General features: G+C 38.0%; 1 protein-coding gene across 1 annotated transcript in view; it reads right to left on the bottom strand.

Moving 5' to 3' along the window:
• The window catches only part of LOC122083173 (stromal processing peptidase, chloroplastic), a 139,067-nt gene extending 122,134 nt beyond the window's left edge, over nucleotides 1-16,933 (bottom strand). The window contains exons 1-4 of the mRNA XM_042650883.1: nucleotides 16,465-16,933; nucleotides 14,905-15,148; nucleotides 5,691-5,932; nucleotides 4,531-4,729 (exon numbers count right to left, since the gene is read on the bottom strand). Of these exons, the coding sequence (XP_042506817.1) occupies nucleotides 4,531-4,729; nucleotides 5,691-5,932; nucleotides 14,905-15,148; nucleotides 16,465-16,634 (855 nt within the window). The 5' untranslated portion in view covers nucleotides 16,635-16,933. The remainder of the gene's footprint in view (nucleotides 1-4,530; nucleotides 4,730-5,690; nucleotides 5,933-14,904; nucleotides 15,149-16,464) is intronic.
• Nucleotides 16,934-24,632: the final 7,699 nt, after the last annotated feature.

Here is a 24,632-nt window from a genome sequence, read left to right as displayed (position 1 = left end):
TTTTTTCTTTTTCTTTATTGTTTAGCACCATTATTGTTGCTTTCCCATACTACCCTCACTTTTTATTTCTTTTAATTTGTTGTCCTATTTTCTCCCTAGTCCTAAATTACCCTTTTACTAGCATATTGTAGCCTAGGCCTTTAGTTCCATCTAATTACAAGTCTGCCACTCCCTTATAAAGTTCTATTTATTTACAAAACTTCCACCTTCATTGGAAACTTCAGTTTAATTATAATTCTGCCATTTAGTTGAAATTTTATTTCAATACAACCTGTCATTGGTCATTGCCTTTATTTTATTGAGTGTCTAAATGGGCCCTAAGCGATCCGATTCCTGTTCTTGGAACCTGGATCCGCATCACTTTCTTGTCGAACAACCATGGGCGCCCCAAAAGAATGTGACAAGCTTTCAAAGGAAGAACATCTTATTGCACCTTATCAATCAGTCCACCAATGGAATATGTGAACAAACACCTTTCATTAATTTTCAGTTTAATGTTGTTCACCCACCCAACCTTGTAGGGGTTCGGATGAGACTCCGTTTTCAAACCCAACTTGCAAACAGCATCTTCAGGGACAATGTTGGTGCAATTGCCGGGATCGATCACCATATTACACAAGCTATCATTGCATCGCACCCTGGTCTGAAAGAAACTATTACAGTGCCAATCGTCCTCAAGAACCTTCTGTGCAATCAAAAGAGGACGGATAACATAGAACGGTTGACGCTCACCATCACTATCACCATCATTAAATCTCACTAGGCTCAAAATCACACAGCCTCCAGATTTATTGTTCCTGTTTTCGGTTGCTCTTCTGGTATATAGAGTATTAAATTATCCTTGTCGATGCACGCTAACAACCAGTTAGGACATTGATTAGCTCGATGCCCGTATCCCTTGCATGTGAAACATTGAATAGCCTCTTTTGGAAATATAGAGATCCTGTCATAACCACGTTGACGTGGGGAGTAAGGTCTGTCTGAACCACGGCGAGGAGGGGAGTATGGACGATTAGGCCGTGAAGATGACATGTATGAATCATGTCGAGGTGGAGAATACGGCCAGCTAGGTTGTGAAGATGCCATAGATGAAGCACTAGTCTGTGGTCTATTGATTGATTTTTCCTGAGGCGATAACTATAGCAGAATAGAACTAGGACCCCTAAGAAAAGTATCTGTAAATGGCCTCCGATGGTATGGATGTTTCAGAATTTCTTCAACTTGATATGCTACTTCTACAACATCTTCCATTGTAAGCAGTCAACTAAAAGCAAGGGCAACACTAAGTTGAGGGTGCAAACCATTGTGGAATTATGACACTAATACTTCTTCATCCCACTCAAAATCAGAACGAGTGGCAAGATAATAAAATCTAGCAACATATTCTTCAACAGTTAGATTTTCCTGTTTCAACTGTGCAAATCTAAGGTGCATGCGTTGCTTGTAATCAGGAGGCAAAAATCTTCGGTTCATGTAATGACTAAACCAATGCCTTGGGTTTGATTCTGTTGTTGTTGCTTGACCCACTAGACTTGGGCCATGCCTTTCAGTTTAGCCTCTAGAGACAGGATCTTTCAGGCCTCAGTCAACCCGTACCATCTGAAGAATGTCTTTAAGTTGTAAATCCAGTCAAGGTACAATTATGAATTTTATCTCCATAAAAATCAAGGGCAACCAATTTTGCTGCTCTTTCCGCTCCATCATCATATCTACCAGTTCCATATGGTGGTGGAGGTGGAGGTGGTGGTGGCAGTGTATGATGTAGTGGTGGTGGTGGTGGTAGTGGTGGTAGTGGTAAAGAAGGATCCTGTGGAGTGGTGTTCGAAGAATCCCCAAATTAATGGGACTCTTTCCTCTACCTGTAGCCACCAATAGATTAATAGCAACTTCCAAATATTCCATCATTGTCTTAATGGAAGTGACAGCGATAGTGAGAGCATCAATTTTTGCATATGTTTATCCCTTGTAGGAGTTAAGCTGCTGGAGAACTTCATTGTTGGCTACCATGGTGGAGATAAGCAAAGGATACTCATAGGTAATGGCGGAACAGTAAATATATGGAATTGATGATAATGGTGGCAAACTTGTAATTAAAATGAAATCCTTTAAGTGAGTGGCAAGGTTGTAATTATAAGGACTATCAAATAGAATCACAAGGTAAACACAACGTATGTAGTAAGGCTGTAAGGGTAGAGTTGGAAGCAAGAGTAAAATAGGGACAAAAGGAAATAAAATTTAAAGAGGGGCAAAGTGGGGGGAACAGAAAAGTTGAAGAAAGAAAAAAGAGAAAAGGAGTCTCGGAGTGGGCTTAGATTACCGACAAAGGAAGAAGTTCTTGCGATGGAACCACTGATGGTTTCTCTAATGATGGAAGAGCGAGGGAGCAGCAGGCTTTGGAGAAGGCATGGACTGCGAAGTTTCAGGAAGGTCGACTTCGAATGAGGCTCTTTGTGGTCCTCTACTTCTCAATCTCTTTTTGTACTTTTTTTTTCCTTTTTTTCTTTTGTTTCTGCCTCTCGATATCTCTTCTTTTCTCATCTTCCTCTTATTCATATTCTGCTGCCTCTTCTTTTCCTTTTTTTCACAATCTGTAACCCTAGAAGAAGGGTTGGATCGAAGGGGAAAGACAAAATAGAGGGCAGAGGGGTTGCTCTATGGGCTGGGTGAGTTTTTTTTTTTTTTTTTTTTTTTGGTGCTATTCTCAATCTAGGTAGAAACCTGAACAAAGAATGGGAAGGAAAGAAGAAAGATGGAGGGGAAGGAATGGGGATCCTTCAATTTTGATACCAAGTTGATGGAGGGCCTTAGGGAAGAAAGGGAAGATCATAGCAACAGGGAGAAGGAAGGGAATCACACACTCACACAATGCACAAATCCAACTAATTCTCATTCAATAATCAAATCATTCTAATTTGTCCATCGGTTACAGCCTATATGTAGGGAAAATAGATATTAAAAACTCAACTGAAATAGTATCTACCCTAAACTAGGAAACAACCATAAAAAGAAACCGATGCAAAGGAAAGAAATCATAACTCCTACATTCAAATCTATAAAATAAAAAGTATGAAATAAAAGACAAAATAAGCTACTAATTATTTCCAACCCTTGTTGGACTAAAATCCTGGGCTGTACCGGTTCTTCTTGGCTCTTGGCTTCTAAAGCCAATCATGTTGGTCCAACCAGGCAAGTGCAACCGTATCTGCATCACAAAGCTAGCCTGAATACCAATTTGGGCCCAACTGTATGGGTTTGATATTCAATTAAGAATTACTACTCCAGGATTGAGATTAAAAAAAAGGACCTGGATTGAGATTGAGATCATTGGTGCAGTCCCAAATCTGGGATTGAAGTTAAAAGATTCAAATCGAGCCAAAATTGAGCCAAACAGTTAACGACCATGTGTGACTATTGATGCTTCTGTAGAGCACTCTAGTAATTCCACTTCCTAAAATAAAAGGACAAAGAAGGGAGGGCTTCATACGCTACCATAGGAGCAACACTGGTCCTAGCTCAGATAGCGGCAAAGAGTTAAAAACCTGTTTTCCCCTCTCCCCCAGAGACTGCAACACTGGTCGTATCCATTATATATCAATTTCCTATTGGACAATAATTGCAAAGGTTCTAAAACATTTGGACAACCATTATTGTGGATTCATCCCAAACTTTGTTTTTCATTAGTTCAATATATTGTCTGAATCCAATGTTGAAAACAACTCCTTTAATTATCATCTTTTGTTGCTTGGGATCTATCTCAGATTGTTTTGTGAATCGTCGATGAATTGCTGTTTTTTCATTGGACGCTTGTAAGGGCCATGGAAGGCCATGGTTGTTCATAGAAAATGTGTTTGGAATTATTATCCCTTTACCCTTTTGTCATGGTCTATAGTAGTTGAGACAGTATGAAAGGTATGTTGTCCCTAAGTAACAAAACCACCATAAAAGCAACCAAGCTTGGATCATTAGTGGTTATTAAAATTAAAACTTGGACTATACTGGCCAAAGAGCCATATCTATAGCACAGAGGGCCCACTTTCTGTTAAATTTTGTTGGCTGTGTTTATCTGTTTGTGAAGTAGTCTTGAGTCATTTAGTTGGTAAGCTGAGTGCCATTAGTGTTTCTTTATTTTTCTTGCTATAGCAAAATAAGCCTCCATTTTATCAGTCCGTAACTCAAATGGAAAACCAAACTTGCCATACATGACCATAAATAGGAGCTGATGTCCAGCAATAAAGAATTAGAGACACTTCCAAGGTCCTTCTCAATAATTGGTGAGATTCTATTCTTAAACAAGATACTTAATATTCTATTTCTCCTCAAATGTCTAGTTTTCTCGAAGCCTTAACTCTTAGCTATTTCCATTCTCGTATTTCAACGACTACTTTCTAGAATACTTGAGCATATTATCTAGCTCCGGAATTTGAATATTTATTATTATTTTTGTACTGTAGACAGGGCTTTCAGGCAAGCTAGTCAAAACAGAAAACTATGCAATTAGTGCAGCAAAATAAAACATGGAATTGAGCAAACCTTTGTAGTAGTTGGAGAATGGATGTGAAACACAGTATGATGGAAATCTGTGTAAGCATTAGATCGTGCTCCAGTTCCAAGAAGTTTTTCACGCTTCTTACTTCCAAGAAATGCAACATGTTCAATCATGTGTGCAATTCCTTGCTCATCATCTTCCTCATCAATAGAACCCACGTGAACTTCTATGTGCGCCTCAAACCTGAAATCCAGAATTATAAGATAAGAAGGTTGAGGACATTGACCTTTCAAGGCAAAGATATAGTTGCATTGATATATATAGTATATCAGACCAGAAGGGATAACTATTGTCCAGCATATGGATAGGTACCCTATTACCACGTAAGTCACTTTGCCATGATTTCATTCATAGCCTCATAATTTTACATGATCTCAGTTCAATCAGGTTTAAGTTTCATACGGAATTGACATTTCATCGTAGAAATGAACAATAACCCAAGATTGAATTTGGGGTTCAGATTTCCACTAATTTTAGGACAGAAATAAGGGTTAAATCTGGTCAATTAGAATCAGAATAACATCCTCCAACTAGCATAAATATTAGGAAAATAAAGTATGACAACAGGAGAATGAAATTTTCATCCTCCCAAGCGGACATGAGTACCATGGACATTGGGTATCTAATCAAAAAAGGTTTTGACCATGAGTTCCAGGGGGGAAAATCTAGGAATTAGTCAGGATGGAAAAACATTTGTAGCCGAACACATTTAGTTTGGAAAAGGCCTAATTGAGTTTTGTCATACACTCAAACTTCTAACCCTTCACATTTGCCATTTGTATCACGTTGACACTTCCCATACATCTCAATAGAAAACTCAAAATTACTTAGCCATGACCCAATAACCCATTGGGGACTCAAATTTTGACCTAATTATTGAACTACGAGCTCAAATTGACCCAAAAAACTGAACCAAACCCAAATCCTAAAATTATTCTTCTTTCTTTGATCTACATCAAAACCCAAAGTAAATCCAGCAGTGTTGCCAATCCAAATTCAGAAAACAAAACACTCTCAACGAACTCAATCTCCAAATCATAGAGCAATATCATAGGGCTGCACCTGCAGGATAATTGCAATATCAAGTATCCAAATTGAAGACAAAGAATAACAAAGTATCCCCAAAACAGAAAAAAAAAGATACCTGTTTGCTGGAACTTTATTTGGAAGAATAAGAAACCGCAGTCCATTCTTCAGTTGTCCTCGGTACAATTTTGGGTGAGTTGGCAGTTCAGAACTTAAGAAACCTTCTAACTCTGCTTTTTCTATTTCAGGGTCCAGGAAATTCTGATTTTGTTTCTCCAGTGCAGCATCTGACCAAGTTGTACTTGCTACATGTGGCTCATCTGGACCTATGGTTGCAAATGGAACATGAGATGGTTTCACCTAGAAATAATGCAACTCAAGTCAGTGAAACAGAAATTACCTCAACGACTGAAAATTTCCTGTTTCAAGAATTGGGGCTCTCAGGTGCGAAAGCTATGAAGATGTATTGTGATGATCAAGTTGCAATCTATATTTCCAGTAATCTGGTTTTTCATTAGAAGACTAAACACATTGAGGTTGATTGACCTTTTTTGTAGAAATGCAGTTATGCAAGGGCTTATTTTGGCTCTGTTTGTCAATTTTGGCGATCAACTTAGTAATTTGTTCACAAAGGTGGTGTTCCAGACAGTTTTTCTTGGTGGTTATTCCAAGTTGGGTGTGGGAGATATATACTCCAGCTTGAAGAGGAGTGTTAGAACTTAGAGAGTGTAGTGTGAGGAGCTGGTCCATGGACATCCGTGTTCTTCCTTATTAGCTTAGTTCGCTAAGTTATCTTTATTTGTTATTACTTTATCGTTTCCTTTTGTAATTAGGATTAGGGTTAGCTTATTAGTTGTCTATCGTAACTATGACCTTTCCTCCATAGTAGGATTCCTACCAAGATTCTGTTTCAGAATACTATAAAGCGTATTGTCTGGGGTGATAGAAGAGAAAAAAAATATATATAGGAACCAAAAAGAAGGGGGCTACATACCCATTACAAGGCTGAGGGGGCGGGAGAAGGGAGAAGTAGAGGGGATCCCCCAAGAGGCCATAAGAATCTTGTTCCTCGGGGAGTCACAAAAAAGCCTACAAGGGAGCGAGCGAGCGAAGCTTGGAGCTAACATCAAAATAAACGACTTTCCAAATCACGTCGAAAGAACAAATTGGAAGTCCATCTATGAAGATTTTGTTCCATCCAAATGTAGTTGATTGTGGTGCAAAACGCGAACTTACCAGCAGGGTCACAAATAGAAGATCCACTAAAGGTCATATCAACCCAAATCCACTCTCTATGGAGGGGCAAGATTCTTCTCCTACTAGGCCAGCAATGCAAGAGAACATTTTTTCAAACATAGGAGGAGAAGGGGCACTCGAAGAAAAGATGCTCTGAGTCTTCAATCTCGTTCCAGCAGACAACAGGAGGGGGTAACATTGATAGGATGGGACAGGAGGAAAGATTGGGTGGGGACACAATTGGAAAGGACTCTCCAAAGTAAAACCATGCAAAGGGAGAAAAATATAAGGTTCTCCGCTATAAAATTCTCTCTTTGGTACTGGCTTACTAAGATCTGGTATTGTTACAGAACTATCATTCCCATCCCCCATTGATCCATTTATGCCTCTGTTTCTCTATTCAATTGATCCCCTCATTTTGGACAAACAGATCCAACTAACCTTTCAACCATAGTTGTCGAGGGATCATAGTTATCAAGGCGGCAAGACTACCAAGGCGATGGAAGATGGTCAAAAAACAAGTAAACACCAACAAAGCATCAAGGCTGAGGCGCCTTATCACCTAGGCGACGCCTTGATAACTATGCAAGGCAATCCCAGTCATTGCCAGGCCCCTTGGCGCCCAATGGATCAACGTGTGATATACAAGCGGGCTAACATGTATGCTATATCTTTATTTTTAGTTGGAATTATGTACGCTAAAATAGAGAAAATCCAGCAAGAGACAAGCACCTAATATAATCATAGAAACAGAGGAATTTCGTATAGAAGAAAGTTTATAACTCACAACAGTTTATAACTCACAAAAGAAAAATCAGAATATGCAAGAACTCAGGTGGAGTATCAGTCATAACCAGAAAAATAACTCTGTAAATTATCTTTGAAAACAGAGAGGTCATTTGACCTGCCCAGACAATTCCTAAATCCTAATGGCAGTAGGAAAACGTGAATACAATTATGAAACTAGACTTCTAGCGGTTGGGATTAGATTTTAGCACCAGAATTTCAGAGGGAAATATAACAGAAACTGATGTACTAAAGTTTGAAACAATATAGATCACTAACTACAGAGATACATGAAGAATAATGCAATCTGGAATTTTGAAGGAAACAGGGGTGTGCAGATAAGAAAAAGTAATATTAAGAAGTAGCAAGAAGAATAGTAGAATAGAGGGAGAAAAGATCACACCAAAGAAGAAAGATGAACAGAACGAGGAGTAAGATCAAATCAGGAATACCAATCCTGTATGCACAGCGCAAAGCTCCAAAACTCCTGAAAATCAAAATTCTCAACTCAAAACATGTCCAATTGATGGGGGAGTGTATACATATACACAATAACAACAACTCAGCCTTATCCCAACTAAATGGGGTTGGCTGCATGGATCTCTGCCCTCCAATCAGCTCTATTAAAGGTCATACTTGATATAAGGCCTAAGCTATGCATGTCTTTCCTCACCACTTTTAAGGTCATTTTAGGTCTGCCCCTGGATCTTTTTCCACTCATCCATCTCAACATCATCATCTCCACTACACTAAGTTTGTTTATATGATGTTTTTTAACTACCCAACATTCTGCACCATACATCATAGCTGGTTGTATGACTATCCTATCAAATTTTCTTTTAAGTTTTAAAAGAATACATCAATCACACAACACTCCGGATTCACCTCTCGACTTCATCTATCTTATTTTAATTCTCTGTGAAACGTCATCCTCTATCTTACCTTTTTTATTTATGATCGAGCCCGAATACCTAAAATAATCACTTTTTGTGGAATCTCCCTATCATCAATTTTCACTACCTCATTATCCCTCCTAATCTAACTAAAGTTACACACCCATATACTTTGTCTTTGCTCAACTTATCTTAAAACCTTTTGATTGTAAGGTTGATCTCCATAACTCCAATTTGGCGTTAATCCTTGCTTGTCTCATCCACCAAAATAATATCCTCAGCAAAAAGCATACACCAAGGAACCTCATCTTGAATGTTTCCGGTTAAATATCCATAATGACAAGGGCTTAAAGCTAATCTTTGATGTAACCCAGTCATCCTCTATATTACCTTCTTTATTTATGATCGAGCCCGAATACCTAAAATAATCACTTTTTGTGGAATCTCCCTATCATCAATTTTCACCACCTCATTATCTCTCCTAGTCTAACTAAAGTTACACACCCATATACTTTGTCTATGCTCAACTAATCTTAAAACCTTTTGATTCTAAGGTCGATCTCCATAACTCCAATTTGGCATCAATCCTTGCTTGTCTCATCCACTAAAACAATATCGTCGGCAAAAAGCATACACCAAGGAACCTCATCTTGAATGTCTCCGGTTAAATATCCATGATGATAAGGGTTTAAAGCTAATCTTTGATGTAACCCAATTATAATTGGGAATTTACTACCTTGACCCCACAATCTTACACTAGTCACCACACCACCACATATATTTTTAATTATGTCCAAATATTTACTTGAAACAATTCTCTTTTCTAATGCTTGCCAGATTGACTCTCTAGGGACTCCTAGTAAGCTTTTTCTAGGTCAATAAAGACCATATGGAGATCCTTCTTGCAATCTCTAAATCTTTCCATTAGAAACCAAATTGGTTCTCCGTAATAGTAGTTTCTTGTCTTAGATGGATTTCAATAACCCTATCCCATAATGTCATAGTATGACTCATTATTTTTATGCCTCTATAGTTATTCTAGCTCTAAATAGCACCTTATTTTTGTAAATCGGAATCATAATGCTTCTCCTCCTCATCTGGCATTTACCTTGTGCTCATAATCTGTTTGGTTAGCCAAGATAAACCACAAATTTCTAAGCTCTTTCATACCTCATCAGGGCCTTATGCCTTGCCTACTTTCTTCCTCCCTAAAGCTTCTTTTATTTTAAACACCCTAATTTTTCGCTTATATCTACGACATATGGTGTTTTGAGGGGTAATGTAGTCTTTCGAGACACTATTACTCAAAGTGTTTTCATTTAGTATACTACAGATAACATTTCCATCTCTCCTTAATGTCCTCATCCCTTATTAGCACTTTACCATCTTCACTTTTTATACATCTAACATGGTCAAGATCTCTCCACTTTCTTTCCTTCATTTTACCTTATCTTATAGACCGCTTTTTTTTACTTCCTTCGTGCTCAGATTGTTATAAAAATCTTCACATTTCTTCACCTTACTTTTCCCACAATCTTCTTAGCTACATTTCTGGCAAATTTATACCTTTGTAGATCCTCTACATCCTTATTCCTTTGCCATGTCTTAAAAATAGCTTTCTTGGTCTTAGTGGCTGCTTGAACGACATCATTTCATCACCAAGTCTCCCTAGATGAATTACGTTTTCCTTTTGATCCACCTAAGACATCTTTAGCAACCTTCTTAATACAAGTGTCATCTCATTCCACATTGTATTAGTGTCTCCTTCAAAGTCCCAGTTTCCTTGTTTGACCACTTTATCAATAAATGACTTCAAAGTATCTCCTTTTAAGCTCCACCGCCCTATCCTAGGGAAAATAAGCTCACCTTTCTTACAATTCTGCGTAGTGAGTCACATATCCATGACCACTAATCTGTCTTATACGGTTAGGCTCTCCCCTAGTATTACCATATAACAATCTATTGGACCTTATTCATCCAAAAAAAAAATCTATTGGACCTTCTTCTTAGGAAGAAATCTATTTGGCTACTATGATGCCCACTTTTGAAGGTAACTAAATGCTCATCTCTCTTTTAAAAGTAAGGATAAATAAACCATAGCAAAATATAAAACCAAGATCCCCACCTCAGTCCTCTTTCCAAAACCATATCCTCTATGTACATCTTCATAGCCTCTAAGATCTTTACCATCATATCCACTCAGATTACCCCACATAATAATCTTTTCCCTTTGACTAAAACCCAGCATTAATCCATCCATATGTTCCCATCAAACCCAGCATTAATCCATCCATGTGTTCCCAAAAGACTACTTTCATCCAATCCTACTTGAGGTGCATAAGCGCTAATTATATCGACAACCTCTTTCTCCAGCACAAGCTTAATGGATATAGTCCTATCTTTAAATCTTTTAATATACACGACATCATTCCTAAACGGAATCAAAAAAAGACTCCTAAATCCTAATCACACTCTTATATTGTCTGGAAGTAAATAGACCCAAAACATAACTCTTAAAAACTGTTAAACATCCTAATCTAACTAAAACACGTAACTACCAATACCATGTACTCAACCCCCACTTAATGGGCTTATACATTAGGCATGTTATAATGAAACACAAGAAAATAGAAGGCCCAACCTATAACATAACTGATATAAGGCTTGTTACAAGAGCACCCAACCCAGATAAATACACAAGCTCCAACACAAATTAAGGTAGACAATCCACTAACCAACTAGGACAATAATCAAATCAAGTACACCATCAGCTAGGGTAATAGTGGCTGTGACAGACCAGCAATAGTTATAACTTTAAACCCAGCAACTATCAGTCATAAATACTCAAATTCAGGTATTATGTGGGTCCAAACCACCACCACCACCACACACCCCCCCCTCCAAAAAAAAAACAATAGGCTGAAAACAGAAACAGAATTGAAAACCAGAAATCTTGAATTTTAGGGCTAAAAGGAAGAAATCCTAGAACTCACAAACCAGGCCAAGCTGTAGGTTGCAACTCCATATGTTTATCAAATTAGGAGATCTGTAGGTTCTTGCTTGTAGTCATGAATGAGGAAACTTTTTGAACTTCTTCAAGAACTTATGTTGCAACTTCAAATGTTTATCAAATTAGGACTGAAGGTCCCTGGTGATGACCCAAAGAAGCTCTCAAAACTTGGGCTGAAGCTGTGCATAGGTCTGGGATTTATTGCACGGCAAACATCAGCCTAGAAGTCCTTTTCTTGCTGCCACAGGCTTTGAGGATGTCCAGCACTTCAGAATTGAAGGTAGGTTGCAGCCTTGATAATGCACAGAAAATAATCAAAGAAAAGAATTTGATGGAAGGGAAAGAATAGTAGTTGGTTCAGGCCTCTCATCCTCCCCTTGGGCCTCTCACCCTCTCAAGGTTTTGGGCACCCCACCCCTCAATCGGCTCTCAGCCTTGGTAGGAACTCTTCAATTTTATTAACTCAAATCAACTTGTCAAATTACAATAGGCATGGCCTTTAAATAGGTGGCCCACAAACTCCTTCAAAATAGAAAGTTGCAAAATAGGAAACTTAATTAAAAGAAGAAAAAAAAAACTGGATTTCTTGGCCACAAAGTCTAATAAAATAGAAACTAAAAGCCAATCAAAACTTTCCTAAAACTAAGCTAACTAGTTGACAATAAGAATAAAACAGAGAAAAGGAATCTGTCTTTGTTCTTCTTGAAAACTTTCCTATTTCTTATCCCCCAGCTGTACCTTGCTGACCAAAGCATTTAATGAGACAAAACTAAAATAGGTAGAGGGAATATTGGGTCTTCGAGAAGCTGCCTTCACTCCCACAATAGCCCTTGTTGCTCGATAGGCTGTAGATTGGCCCAAATTTTGGGCCACCACTTGTCCTCCTCCTTCGCAAGCTTGATCTACATTGTAACTACCCAAAGCTTGTTCCATCCCACTGGACTACTACCAGCACCTTGTCAGCCACCCAAGCTTGTGCCCAGGCCTCCATATAGGATCCAACAAGTCCAATGCAGCCAGCCACATCATGTACTTTTGAAAGTAGGGCTTATTTGTTAATTGAAGAAATTTATTTCCCCTTCCCTCCCCTCCCCCCCCCCCCCCCCCCTTTTCACACTCTTTTTTTTCTTTTTTTCTATATTTCCCACCATTTTTGTCATTTTTTTAGTAAAGATGTCTTGAACAATATGGTCGGCAGTCACCATGGACCTTCGTGTGTGCCTTGACACCAGACCGGGGTGACGCCTCGACAAGAGTGACAACTATGCACTCACCTTTCTCCTTTACACTTACAGCATGATCTCTTACCCCTTCAATTTTGTTTAGGAGAATCCAACTCTTCTTAAGCCTAGTTTTTCTCTCTTCTAACTTCCCAAATGCCTCCTTATTCCAAAAGGCAATCCTTGTGTTAGTCAAGTCAAGTCTTTTAATTAATTTCAAAGCCTTCCCCTTGTGGTTCTCCAATATCTCCCCACCACATTCTTACCTCTTCCCAAATGATGGATTAGATGAGCACATGTTTTTGAATCGGAATTATTCCCCAACCTCTATTTCTTTTTTTTACAATTTTTTCTAGCACAGTGACAAAGTGATGATACATGATTTTTGGAAGGGGACCTCATTTTCCTTTGTAATGTTCCTCCAATCAGTGGACATTGGATAGAAAGATGTCCAATCTACAAGGCAGATATCTCTTGAATTGGACCAATATAGTTATAATTTTGAAGATGAAGGTCATCTTCCCAGAATCATTGTAGAACTTTGGAAACCCATTATGCACCTTTCTATTCCGCTGCCTCCTTTTTCAAGTGAGAATCAGATCAGGTTGAAAGATCCTAGTAGGCTACTGCAAACCATAGGAGATCCTAATACACCTGAATAACATAATTCCAGTTGAATGTCCCCTATGTCCCTATTTCCCTTGGGTTCGTAGGCCGATTTACTAATTGATGATAACACCCATCAAAAGTCAAAACCATTGTGTTTATTGAAATCTGACCGACACGGTGTAAGTCCTGATCAGGTACTCGATAATTTCAAAGGAGAGGAGTTCCTAAAATAACTGAGGCCCAAAAGGATCACTGTTTCTGATGAAAGCACCAAATTCTTCCAACTCACTCACTGAGAACGGGTTCTAGTTTGGTTTCCTGCAAGATCCCCACATCTGCCTTAACTTATCAAAGAATTTGTTTACACTTTTATCCATGCCCCATCAAATTCCATAAGAGTATCTCTGCTGAAAAACTCTATGATCACATTCAGCACAAAGATCTTACTAAGAGCCCAGGTCTATTGGGTCAGAAGTGGACTCAGTTTATCTTGTAAGGCTAACCTCTTTTCATAGTCTTCTTTTCCATGCTTTTTTTACTCTAGGTCTAGGGGCTAGAGTTCAATATCAAGTTTGTCAATGATCATTACCTCCAAAAAGTGCACCAGTGTGGCAACAGCTGAGGGCCCTATTATTAACAGAAATATCTGTGGTTTCACTACCAGGCCCCACACGAATTCAAGGACTCAACCACAGTCATATCACCGAAAGCTAGACTGCTTATCGAAACAATATGCAATCTGAGACTCCTGATGACTTAGAAATAAAGATATCCAAACAAGATCATCATTAATCTACTGGAAATCATCAAAATTGCAAGGCTACCAACCCAAATACCAACCCAAAACGCATCTGTATTAAACATCAATATTAGAAGATTAAAAGTTCATAACATGTTAATGCTCGAAAGAGAGCAAATAATTACAAGCCTTGTTCAGTTTGGTTCATCATCTTTTCTATATCACAACTCACAAGAACCTAACAGCAAAATATATTGAACCAAGTCTGCATCATAATCTTCTTCTGACTTTTTTTTTTTGGTGGGGGATGAATAAATAATATATTAACAAAGAGAAGAATAACAAGGGATCCAGAGGGAAAAGGAAAGGGGGGAGGGGGGGGGAGCAAGAAATGCTACCCAGACGAAGCAACTAGGGGGGCAATGCTACACAGCCTAAGCGCCCCCCGGTGGGGAAGGGGTGGAGGAAAAATATAAAACCCATTGAAGACAAACAATTAAACTAGATGCACAAATGTGAGAGAGAGAGAGATCCATGTGCACAAAGAAGCATAGTTGTCACGGTATCTAGAAAATCCTAGGCGTAAGAGTGAAAAAATATTGTCATGCCTTGCATTGCCTAGGACCAACGCGCCTGGACACCTTGACAACTATGCAAAGGAGGGAGACAGAAATCTCATAAATTAATCCTAAAACCATATTTATGAATATAAAATCCAAAAACACTTACAGTAACCCCCCCCCATTGATTTCCTCTTTTCCCCTCTGTTCAACGGAGAGGTGATGCACATAGAATTATCTGGTGTTCTAAAAAATGAAGGCTGGGATTTGCTTACTTACAAAGCTCTTGTCAAGTGAATGCTTCAACAATGGTAGTGCTGATTCATCATGTAAGAACCTTGGTGAAAACTTTCTATTATTAGTTCGACACCTATGGCGACTTTGAAAACAAGAAATGCATCTGCGCTGTTTGGGTAAAGGTTCGATGGAGACTTGCTCATCAAGAATGGAAGAATATTCTCTCCATGTCCTATTGCCTTTTTTGCAGAATTCAGATCTCACATTTCTACCTTCATGTGGCCACCTTCATCAACAAAAAATCAACATAAACCCAGGTTATAACTTGCCAATAGCTAGATTGCTGACCATAAGAATCTTGACAACCCCATTCCCACCCCTACCCCCCCCCCCCAAAAAAAGTAATAGTGTGTGTGTTTGTTTGCGCAACCATGTGCTTCAGCGGTTTCAAACATAGACCATCCAATAACTTGTATACCCATGATGTCAAAAAACACAATGAAGTACAGACGAGTAGTCATAAATGGGGGAGGGGGGAGAATCACTAAAACTTAATTTATTTCAATGAGTTACTTATGTTATTTGTTTTGCAATCATTTTTTTTTTTTTTTTTTTTTTGGAGTTCCTTCACTTCCAAAAACCTAACCTTATTTTAGCAAAAAATAAAATAAAATAACCAGTACATTATAACAAGCATAAATAGATATCTACATAGAACTGCCTTTCCTTATACTATGCAAATTCAGGAATCAAATTTGAAGCCATTTTAGCCAGAAAACAATATTTTAAAGCTTAAGCATCTTCCAGCAGCAAGATTGTTTCCTTCAGTAAGTAATGTTCTCAGATTTATAAGGAGACCACACCTGAACCACCCCCCACACCCAAAAGAAAAAACAATATTACCCAGTAAATTGTTTTCACATACCATAAGTACAAAATCAGCCAAACCTTATGGTAAACTGCTCCTGAAGTTAAAAATGTAATTAAATCCATCCATCAGTAGAAATTACGCAGAGAAACAAGCAAGGAATCGTGTTCTTTCAGTTCTCCAAATAGATCTAGGGAAATCTCATCAACTATTAAGATCGATAATTAGATTCCCTAAAACCAATAGACACTTGATTATAGAGATTAGCAAATCATACTTGCCGATGGTGAAAAGCAGATCAATAGAAGGAAGGAGGGGGAGCGGGGGGAAGAAAACATAAACAAAGCTCTGGTTTGTGTGATTATAAGACAATTATATGGAAAAAGTTGTAAACATCGTAAACTTCGGATAACATTCGAAAATAAGGTAAACATGCATAGGAATAAGCACGACATCAATACGGCCTAGCTTTTAAGCCCTAAGAATTCAACACAGAGATGGGAAATATAATAATTTAAAGATTTCCTCTATTCTGTTTTCAAGAGCTAATATAAATTAATACATAACACAGAATTTCTTGGTTCTTGGTATTAAGAAATTACCGTCTGACCGCCTTATAAACATTTGTTACCGTTCATGCACTGATATTTAGCAATGAAAATTCCACAGAAACACAATCAAATTTTAAAAAAAAAAAACCTTCAAGTTCTGCATCTTTGACGAACAGCGCTTACCTCTTTGTACTACAAGTGGGATGACGTTTACCATCGAAATTAGTCGCGGTTCTGGAAATGGCTGAAGGCAGGGGAAGGAGATTCAAACGCGTCCTCGGAGAACATTCCTCCCTAAACCTCGAAGAGCACACATGTTGAAGTTTCGCCGCTATAGGGGATGATAAAGCCATTATAGAGACGCAGCGAGAGAATGAACAGGGGGGAGTGGGTTGGAGGTGGGAAGGGGGCGATGGAATTGGAAAATTGGAATGAACGAAAGGCCAAAACTACCCTCGTCCTCTGTGCTTTAGGATTTCCGGCCTTATGTTCGCTCTCCACTTCCTCCAATCCTCAATGTGTCTCTCCAGATGTTTCCCGTTTTATCGATAGGCATTTGGCGAGGCCTAATTGCATGTTGACCCTACTTTATAAGTGCATGCGAGCCCTTCTCCCCCTACTTTATTCTTTTTCCTTACCAGAAAAAATAATAATAATAAGTTATTCTTTCTCGGACTTATACTTCCGCACCGTTTAATCACCCTCACCTGTAGTCCAGTATCAAACGATGATGAGCAATAAATATATACATCAACCTAACATCAAAATTAAAAAAATAATAATAACAAATATGTATCAGCCAATCATGCTCATACGCTGAAGCAAAATGCAGGGAACAGACAGCGAACTACAGATAAAGATACAGAAGCTTATACAGATACAGGTACGGATACGAGACCAGATATGCCAATACATAAGTAGTGGGGTGCAGTGCAGAAGCCAATCCACAAATATCGGGGTCATTTTCACAGCAAGAGAATGGATGGAGGAAGAAAGATTGAGCTAGTGGCTTGCGGTTGAAGCACGTTTGCAAGCGACAAAACAAAAACTTAGTCGGTATCTAGCATCCACGGTTCTCTGCTCTCAAATCTTGTCTAATCCAGCGGAGTAAATAATAAGCCGGGAGAAATTCAAATAAAAGGCAGCGGCCGATCAGGACGTCAGTTATAGTAATTTTTATAGCAAACGTGTGTGTTAGAATTCTTGTACCCATTTTGAAAATTACCCTATTTCAACATTTTTTGTGATGATTTGATGGAGAAATTTTATGAGGTCTATAATGATAGGAGAGGGCTTGAATCAGAGGCTATCACCGATCTCGTATGGAGTGCAGGGGCAAAGCCATGTGGCAAGAGACGACTTGACCTGATGGATCAACTTAGCTTGGAGGAATATTTTTTTGTTTTTATTATCTTGTTGTTCAAGTGAGAAAGAAGAGTGATTTGGGCATTTTCCGTGTTAGGGTTTTGGAGGAGGTCTCTTCCTACGAATTTTGGTGTTCTTAAGAGATCTTCTTTGTATCTTTTTCTTACATCACATAGTGAATCATAATCAACTTCAACCGTGGATGTAGCACATCATATTGGTGTGAATTACATCAAAACTTTGTGTCATCTTTGCTTAAATTTGTTTTTTTTTTTTGTATTTCTTGGTGTTTGAATGAACATAATCTTCTCATGTTGCATGTTTGCTCTAGTCATAGATGAGCTTATTCAATATCGTATCTCTTTGTGTATCTTTTTTGTTGATGATATTGTTTTAGTGGATGAAACAAAAGCAATTATAAATGACAAGCCAGAATTATGGAACTCACATGGGATTTACATCCCCATAAAACTATAATAATAGGATCTTACTGATTGCAATCTTGAATCACAAACAAGAGAGAAACACTATGTATTCCTGACCTAAAATTGAGATAAAGACACATAAATCAATTATTGCATCATTTTCTTTTCTTCTCTTTTCTTGGCTTCCAAACATAACCTAATTGATGAATATCATTAACTGAAAATTAGATATTATTCAATATTATATCATAGATGTCCAAATTAAGCTACCATGTGATTACATTCGCTCATGTCCCATCATTGTTGTCATGTGGCTCGAAAACTTCCTTGTTTCTTCTGTTGGATATGCATGTCCACCCCCTCGGTTTATTAATAAAATTATTTATATTCATTTATAGATTACACTTATTATTAGACTTGTAATTTGTTCCATGAGTTTTCATCGAAAACTATTATCCGCTAGGGATAAGATCAGACATCTTATTCATATGGTCTTTACGTTATATGTTACCAGTGAGATGATTCCAATGTATAAATGTGAGTATATATATTTTGTGTTTATAGAAAATGATCTAGTAAAAATCTCGTATGTATTGTTGTCAGTTGCTTGAGGACGAGATTCATATCCATCACTTGACTATAAACCTGAGGATCATATTTGTTATAGTGTTGTATCACATGTTTTGGTAAACCACTGGTTGACGTCCAACGAATTATATATATGTTTGTTGGACACGCAGTCCCACATTGTTAATGAAAGAGATCGTTAACATGGGCTCCACTGCTCTTGATTGGGGAATATCGATGAAAGAGTGTATATGTTTGATTTCAACAAAAAAAATGTCTATGTTTGATCGCAAAGAAATCTGGTACTAATATCGTTTTTTGTAAATTGTTTATAGAAGTTATTTTCTAATATAAAAAATTAATATTTTATTTATTAATTTATTTGAAATATATTTTCGGCGTCTAATCATTTTCATGGAATCTCTAAACATGCATGTCACAATGAGCTGGGGTTATGCCATATTAAATTGCATGCCCTATAGCTCCATATGGAATATTGAAAAAGTGAAGTTCTATGTGTAAATTAAAGAGTCAGTATTGCATAGCAGAATTTGGAAATATCAAATGATTAATTATCTTTTTATTCATGATTGTGAATGAAATCCAATTTTAGAAGCAAAATAATTGTTCAATTTGAAAATTGTTATCTACCACCAAGATTTGACATTTTCTACTTAGGAAACAAAGATTTGATCAAAAGAGGAATTCGAAATATGGTTTTACTATAAAGGGATAAGGGAAAGAGAGTCCCATGATTTTGGAAGCTCCTCTCTCCCCTCCCACATTTTCTCTCTCCCTCCCTTCTCTCATTTGTTGAGTCTGAGTGTCCGGAGGAGAAAACTAGTGTTTTTAAAACCTTAAACTTTAATGGTGAATTGTGTGAAAAAACTATAACTTGGAAGAGGAACTTTAATTTGTGGTATTAAGGTAAACCGTTTGTTCCAAGTAATTTATATTTGTATGATGATTTTGATCGCAAGAGATACCCAATCTAATCTAATCTATTGTGCAATTAGGCTCCCGCCAACATCTTCATCCACATTCCCCTAAGAATCACATAGATATCATATCACCAAATCCGGATTCACAGACCCATGGAAGCCTCAGTGTTTAGCATATCAATACAAAAGTGGTATCTTCGCACACATTTGGTTGATCATCAATCATGCCTCCTACATTGCCCTTTAGACTTCCACTTCCACCATATGATATGAGAAATAAGGATTGAAAGACTAGGCAGGAGGAAGAAGAAGAACAGTATGACGGGGTAGCAAATCAATTTCTATAAAATGGAGTCTTCTTACTTATATGAGCTTCATTTTCCAATAAGAATAGTGTCATCAGCATACTGCAGTTTCCATGATGGAGGGATCTATGTACCTAGGTACCCCTCTGTTGGGCAACAAAATCCTCTCCTATGTCACGGTCAATTGACTGTACTGGTGTATGCATGGGCATGCCATAATCATTCCTAACCAGATTCGATAGTAGATCTGACTTCGATCAAGTGACTTGGGCTCTCCTCTTGCCCTGATCAACTCCAGGGACTTTTAATGTTCTTTAAAACATGATGCAAGGATTGAAAAAGATGAAGACAAATTATAGTAACTCATAGACAAAGAAAAGTGTAATCTTGCCTTTATTGATATTCAATATACTAGAAATACAACCAGTTGTTCTCTGTTGATGTTGAATATACAAGAAACAAGATCTGTTGTCTCTATTGATATTATACATACCAAAATTGTGATCTACATCTTTGTTGATGCTAAACATACTAGAGACGTGATTGTTACACTATGAACTGAAGTACATGACTTTGAAAGAAAATGTTAATTTAAAACATTAAAGATTAAAAAAAAAAAAAAAAAAAAAAGGTAAAGAAAGATAAGATAAGACTTGATGTCTGGGTTTGTTTGATTTGTTGTGTGTGATCTTCCCTTCTTCCACCATAGTCCCTTTTATAGTTTATTTGAAAGATCCTCCTCTTTTGGCAATTTCGTAATTGCAGGAACCCATGTTTAATCATGTCCTTAGTGGGGCAGTTGATTGGTTATAACTACCTTAATCACTTAAGCCAAGCTCGGCCAGCTGACCGAAAAGCCAGACTGGATCAACTAACCATAAGCATGTCCTTAGTGGATAGTTAATTGGTTATAACTGCCTTAACCACTTAAGCCGGACTTGGTCAGCTGATCGAAAAGCCGGACTCGATCAGTTGACCGTAAAAAGCCAAAATTCTAATCGTAAAAAGTCACAATCAGTCAGTTGACCATAAAATGTCACGATCAGCTATTTGACTGTATTCGATTAGACTGCTCGATCCACCTGATAGTTATTTCTAATTGATCAACTCCTTAGTACAAGGTTGTCATTTTTTGACCAACTCGATTACTGGTCAGCTCCTTGATACAATCGGTCAATAAATCGATGTCAATTTATTGACCGATTGTCTTGTAGGTCAGATTTGCTAAAATCAACTACCAACACCCTCTTGCAGCAAAGAGAGGGAAGAAGGTTATTTTGAATAATATCCTTACAAGGGTTCGGTCCAAATTAGGCGTGTGGCAAGCCCCCATTTTTGTCTCAAGCAAGTGGGTTTGTTCCCATTAAGTCTGTTCTGTATCTTGCTCCAACTTTTTTTTTTTTTTTTTCATGTATTTTGGTTAAGCTTGCTTGGAGACTCCTTACAAAGCCTCAAAGAGTTGTGGGCCAGGGTATTAATAAATGGGTCCGATGTATCCTTTTTTTTTTCAATCAATAAAAAAAAAAAAAAAAAAAAACTTTCTATCATTATGAATTTTCCTGGCTTAGGGTGAGATAAGATAGATATATCTTAACAATGAATTAAATGAAAGTTGAAGAAAGAGAGGTTAACCCTTTTTCTGTTGGACAAACCATTCCCTCAGGGGATCAGACGATCAGCCTCCTCTGAACGCCACAAGAACCTCACACTTGCGGCTTACGTGTCACTAAGATTTGATAAGTGATACTTGTAACCATTTTCAAACTTAACTAAAGTTAATAAACTCCTTGGTAGTCAGGCAGTTATTAAACCCAAGGCCAACCATTGGTAAAGCGGCTGTTACTGCCATAATTATTTAACCTGAGAATGACTATGGGTTATCCTAAAATCTTGAATTACTCACGATGAAATCAGCCACATCAGCCTTGACAAGGATAGTGTTGGCTAAAACCACATATCCAACAGATAGAATCCATCATTCTCCAGCAGGTCTAGGTCATCAGGTAAAGAGACCCATGAACCAATAGGAGTCCTCATCAACCACAATATAAGGAGGACCCAGTCAGAAGGTGGGGATAAGTAATTTTGCACACTTAGATCTCAGTAGGAGTTTTCCCTTTTCATCTATCTTTCTAACTTGAGCTTCGGAGAGGAGAGCCTTTCCCAGATATCGGCTCCGAACTAATTCTTCATCTGTGATCTACATATACCAAAGAGGCGAGAAACCGTAATAACATCTACGAAATGAGTTCTAATGATGCTTGGAATTTCAATTTATTACATGCTCTATTCCCTCCTGGCATCGTGAAAGCCATCTCTAGAACCCCAGTTATCTCATCTTTTGCATGCTCATTTTCTAAATCTAGTGTGTTGTCTACTCGATGTTTTGTTAATTATCCCGACAGAAAAAAAAATTGATTGGGGGAGTGTTGGGAGGAAACTCGCGGAGGTTCCACAGTCAAGCTTATGCTTTGGAAGGTGCTCAGAGATGGTATTGTTGCCGAAGATGAGTCACTACTATGTTTAATGGGAAAGGGATTCTCCGAGACTGAAGTGTACACTGCCTCTTCACCCGCATTATTTTATTAATTTTTTGAAGAGAAAAAAAAACACTAATTAAAAGAAAAACAATATGGAAATATGTAAAGTACCCTGCTTGCACCCTCTCCCATGTTTAATATTGATCCTCTATGCCCACTCTGTAAACCTGAAAATGAAACAGCATGGCACATATTTCTTTCGTGTAAATTTTCCAAGCATACATGGGCTACTGGTCCATCGGGATTTCACACAGTTTTTGCTTCTTCTTGTTTCTGTCATTTGCTTACTTAGAAGATGATTCATCCATGGCCCATTCTGATATATATCAAAAGCTGAAACAGGCTCTAGATATTCTCAGAATAAGACTACTGCTCACCCCCCCCAAACCTTATGCATCGAATAATACACCCTTACCCTTTTTTTTTTTTTAATTATTATCCATCTCTTCCGTGCGTAATTTGTTGCCCCCTTTCCCTGTCACCACCATTCAACTTATATTTAAATGGGTTGATGACCTTGCCTATCTATCTCCCAAATGCTCCTTTTTCGTGTTTCATCTACTACATGTTTTACATGTTTTATGTCCCTCGCTGATTACCAGGCTTTACCAACCGAGGATCGTCCACTAGTGATTTGTGAAGGTTGTTTTCAGTTTGACACTAACTTGGCCAGGTGAGCTAATGTTGTTTTATATAAATATGAATTTATCTTTACCTTCTTATCAATAAAAAAAAAAAAAAAAATACCTTTCTTTTTTTTTTTTTTTTTTGGTAAAAAAAAAAAAAAAAAATCACCTTTACCTCTACGAGTTCTGGTGTTTTGGGGCACGTGCTGGCACTAAAAACCAGAAGCAACATGCTCCGGAGAAAAGAGACAAGGTGGTAGAGGTTTCGTAGATAGGTGCAGCTCTTCTCGCTTGGCTATAACAACAGAATCAAAAGGCTTGGCCCATAATTATATTTGATCTTTTGATGTCGGTTACTTTTTTATTTTGCAAAATGGATGTAAAAAACTCACTCTAATGGACTCTACCTCTATTTCTGTAGCTTCTACGCTCGCTCGAATAGCTAAAACTAAGGATGTAAGTAATTTGATCTTTGCATAATATATTTATTTTTAATTTCCAGATGAAAAAAATTACATATCAGAAGATAATGATGAGCAACAAAGGCAAGGTCAGAAAGGGGACAACGATTACAGTTGTGGGACGTGACAGGAATGAAGATTGTAACAACTTACTCCATACCTTGAAGGAAGGGCATGATATGTTCTAGTAGTGTATCTAGTTCTATCACTACACTACGCAACTGCAGTAGTCAAGGAATTGTATTTCTCACTCGCTCCTCCATGGTCTACGATGTAATGCTTACTGGGAAAGTTTCCCACCCTGAGGCTGGGATGGTAACAAATTGCTATTAATATTGGCTCCTAAGGTGTGCAGAAAACACCTATCCCATATAAAAAACTACCAAAACTTAAAACCCACAAGCACACATAATGGAGTACCCACGTGCATGAACCTCTGCGAGAACAAAGCATACATGAGAATGCTTGTGGGATGGCCAAAAACAATTCCCCTAATTTGAGAATTTATGGTAAAATTTACCTTAAAAATCTTCCTAAACACCCTCCCCCCCCCCCCCCCCGACCACAACATAATGGCTAGGTAAGATGACACCCCCCCCCCCAAAAAAAAGTGACATCCCATCTACAATAAATTCAATAATTCTGTATGGAGAAGTAAAACATAGCCCGGCCTGCCGGATTCGAACCGACAACCTAAGGACCTTCAATCCTTTACTCTTCCAGTTGAGCTAAGGCCGTTCTGAAGAAAGGAAATATGACACTAGTAACCACTTGGGCAGAATGAATCAAAAGGCCCTGGGCACGTGTAGTATGCTAGCCTTTTCACCTCATCCTCTACCCAAAAGAGATGAACTACCCACTACTCTCACTCGGGCCTTTGCAATGTTGGACATTTCCAAGGAGAATCCCTTGAATGAAAAAAATAAATAAATGTTCGACTGAGTACCCAACTAACCATCCATGTACTAAAGCAGATGGTAATACATTCATTCATGACCATGAGTAGACGACATGGATGAAAAGGTAAGCTAGCAATCCTTATTGTCTCCTCTACACCATTTATATTATTTGGTACCACCTCCCTAGGCTCGGGAACTAGAATGATTAAACTAAGCCACCAC

This window comes from Macadamia integrifolia, chromosome 7 (assembly GCF_013358625.1).
Source record: "Macadamia integrifolia cultivar HAES 741 chromosome 7, SCU_Mint_v3, whole genome shotgun sequence".
NCBI lineage: Eukaryota > Viridiplantae > Streptophyta > Magnoliopsida > Proteales > Proteaceae > Macadamia > Macadamia integrifolia.
This window is presented reverse-complemented; position numbering and strand designations above follow the sequence as displayed.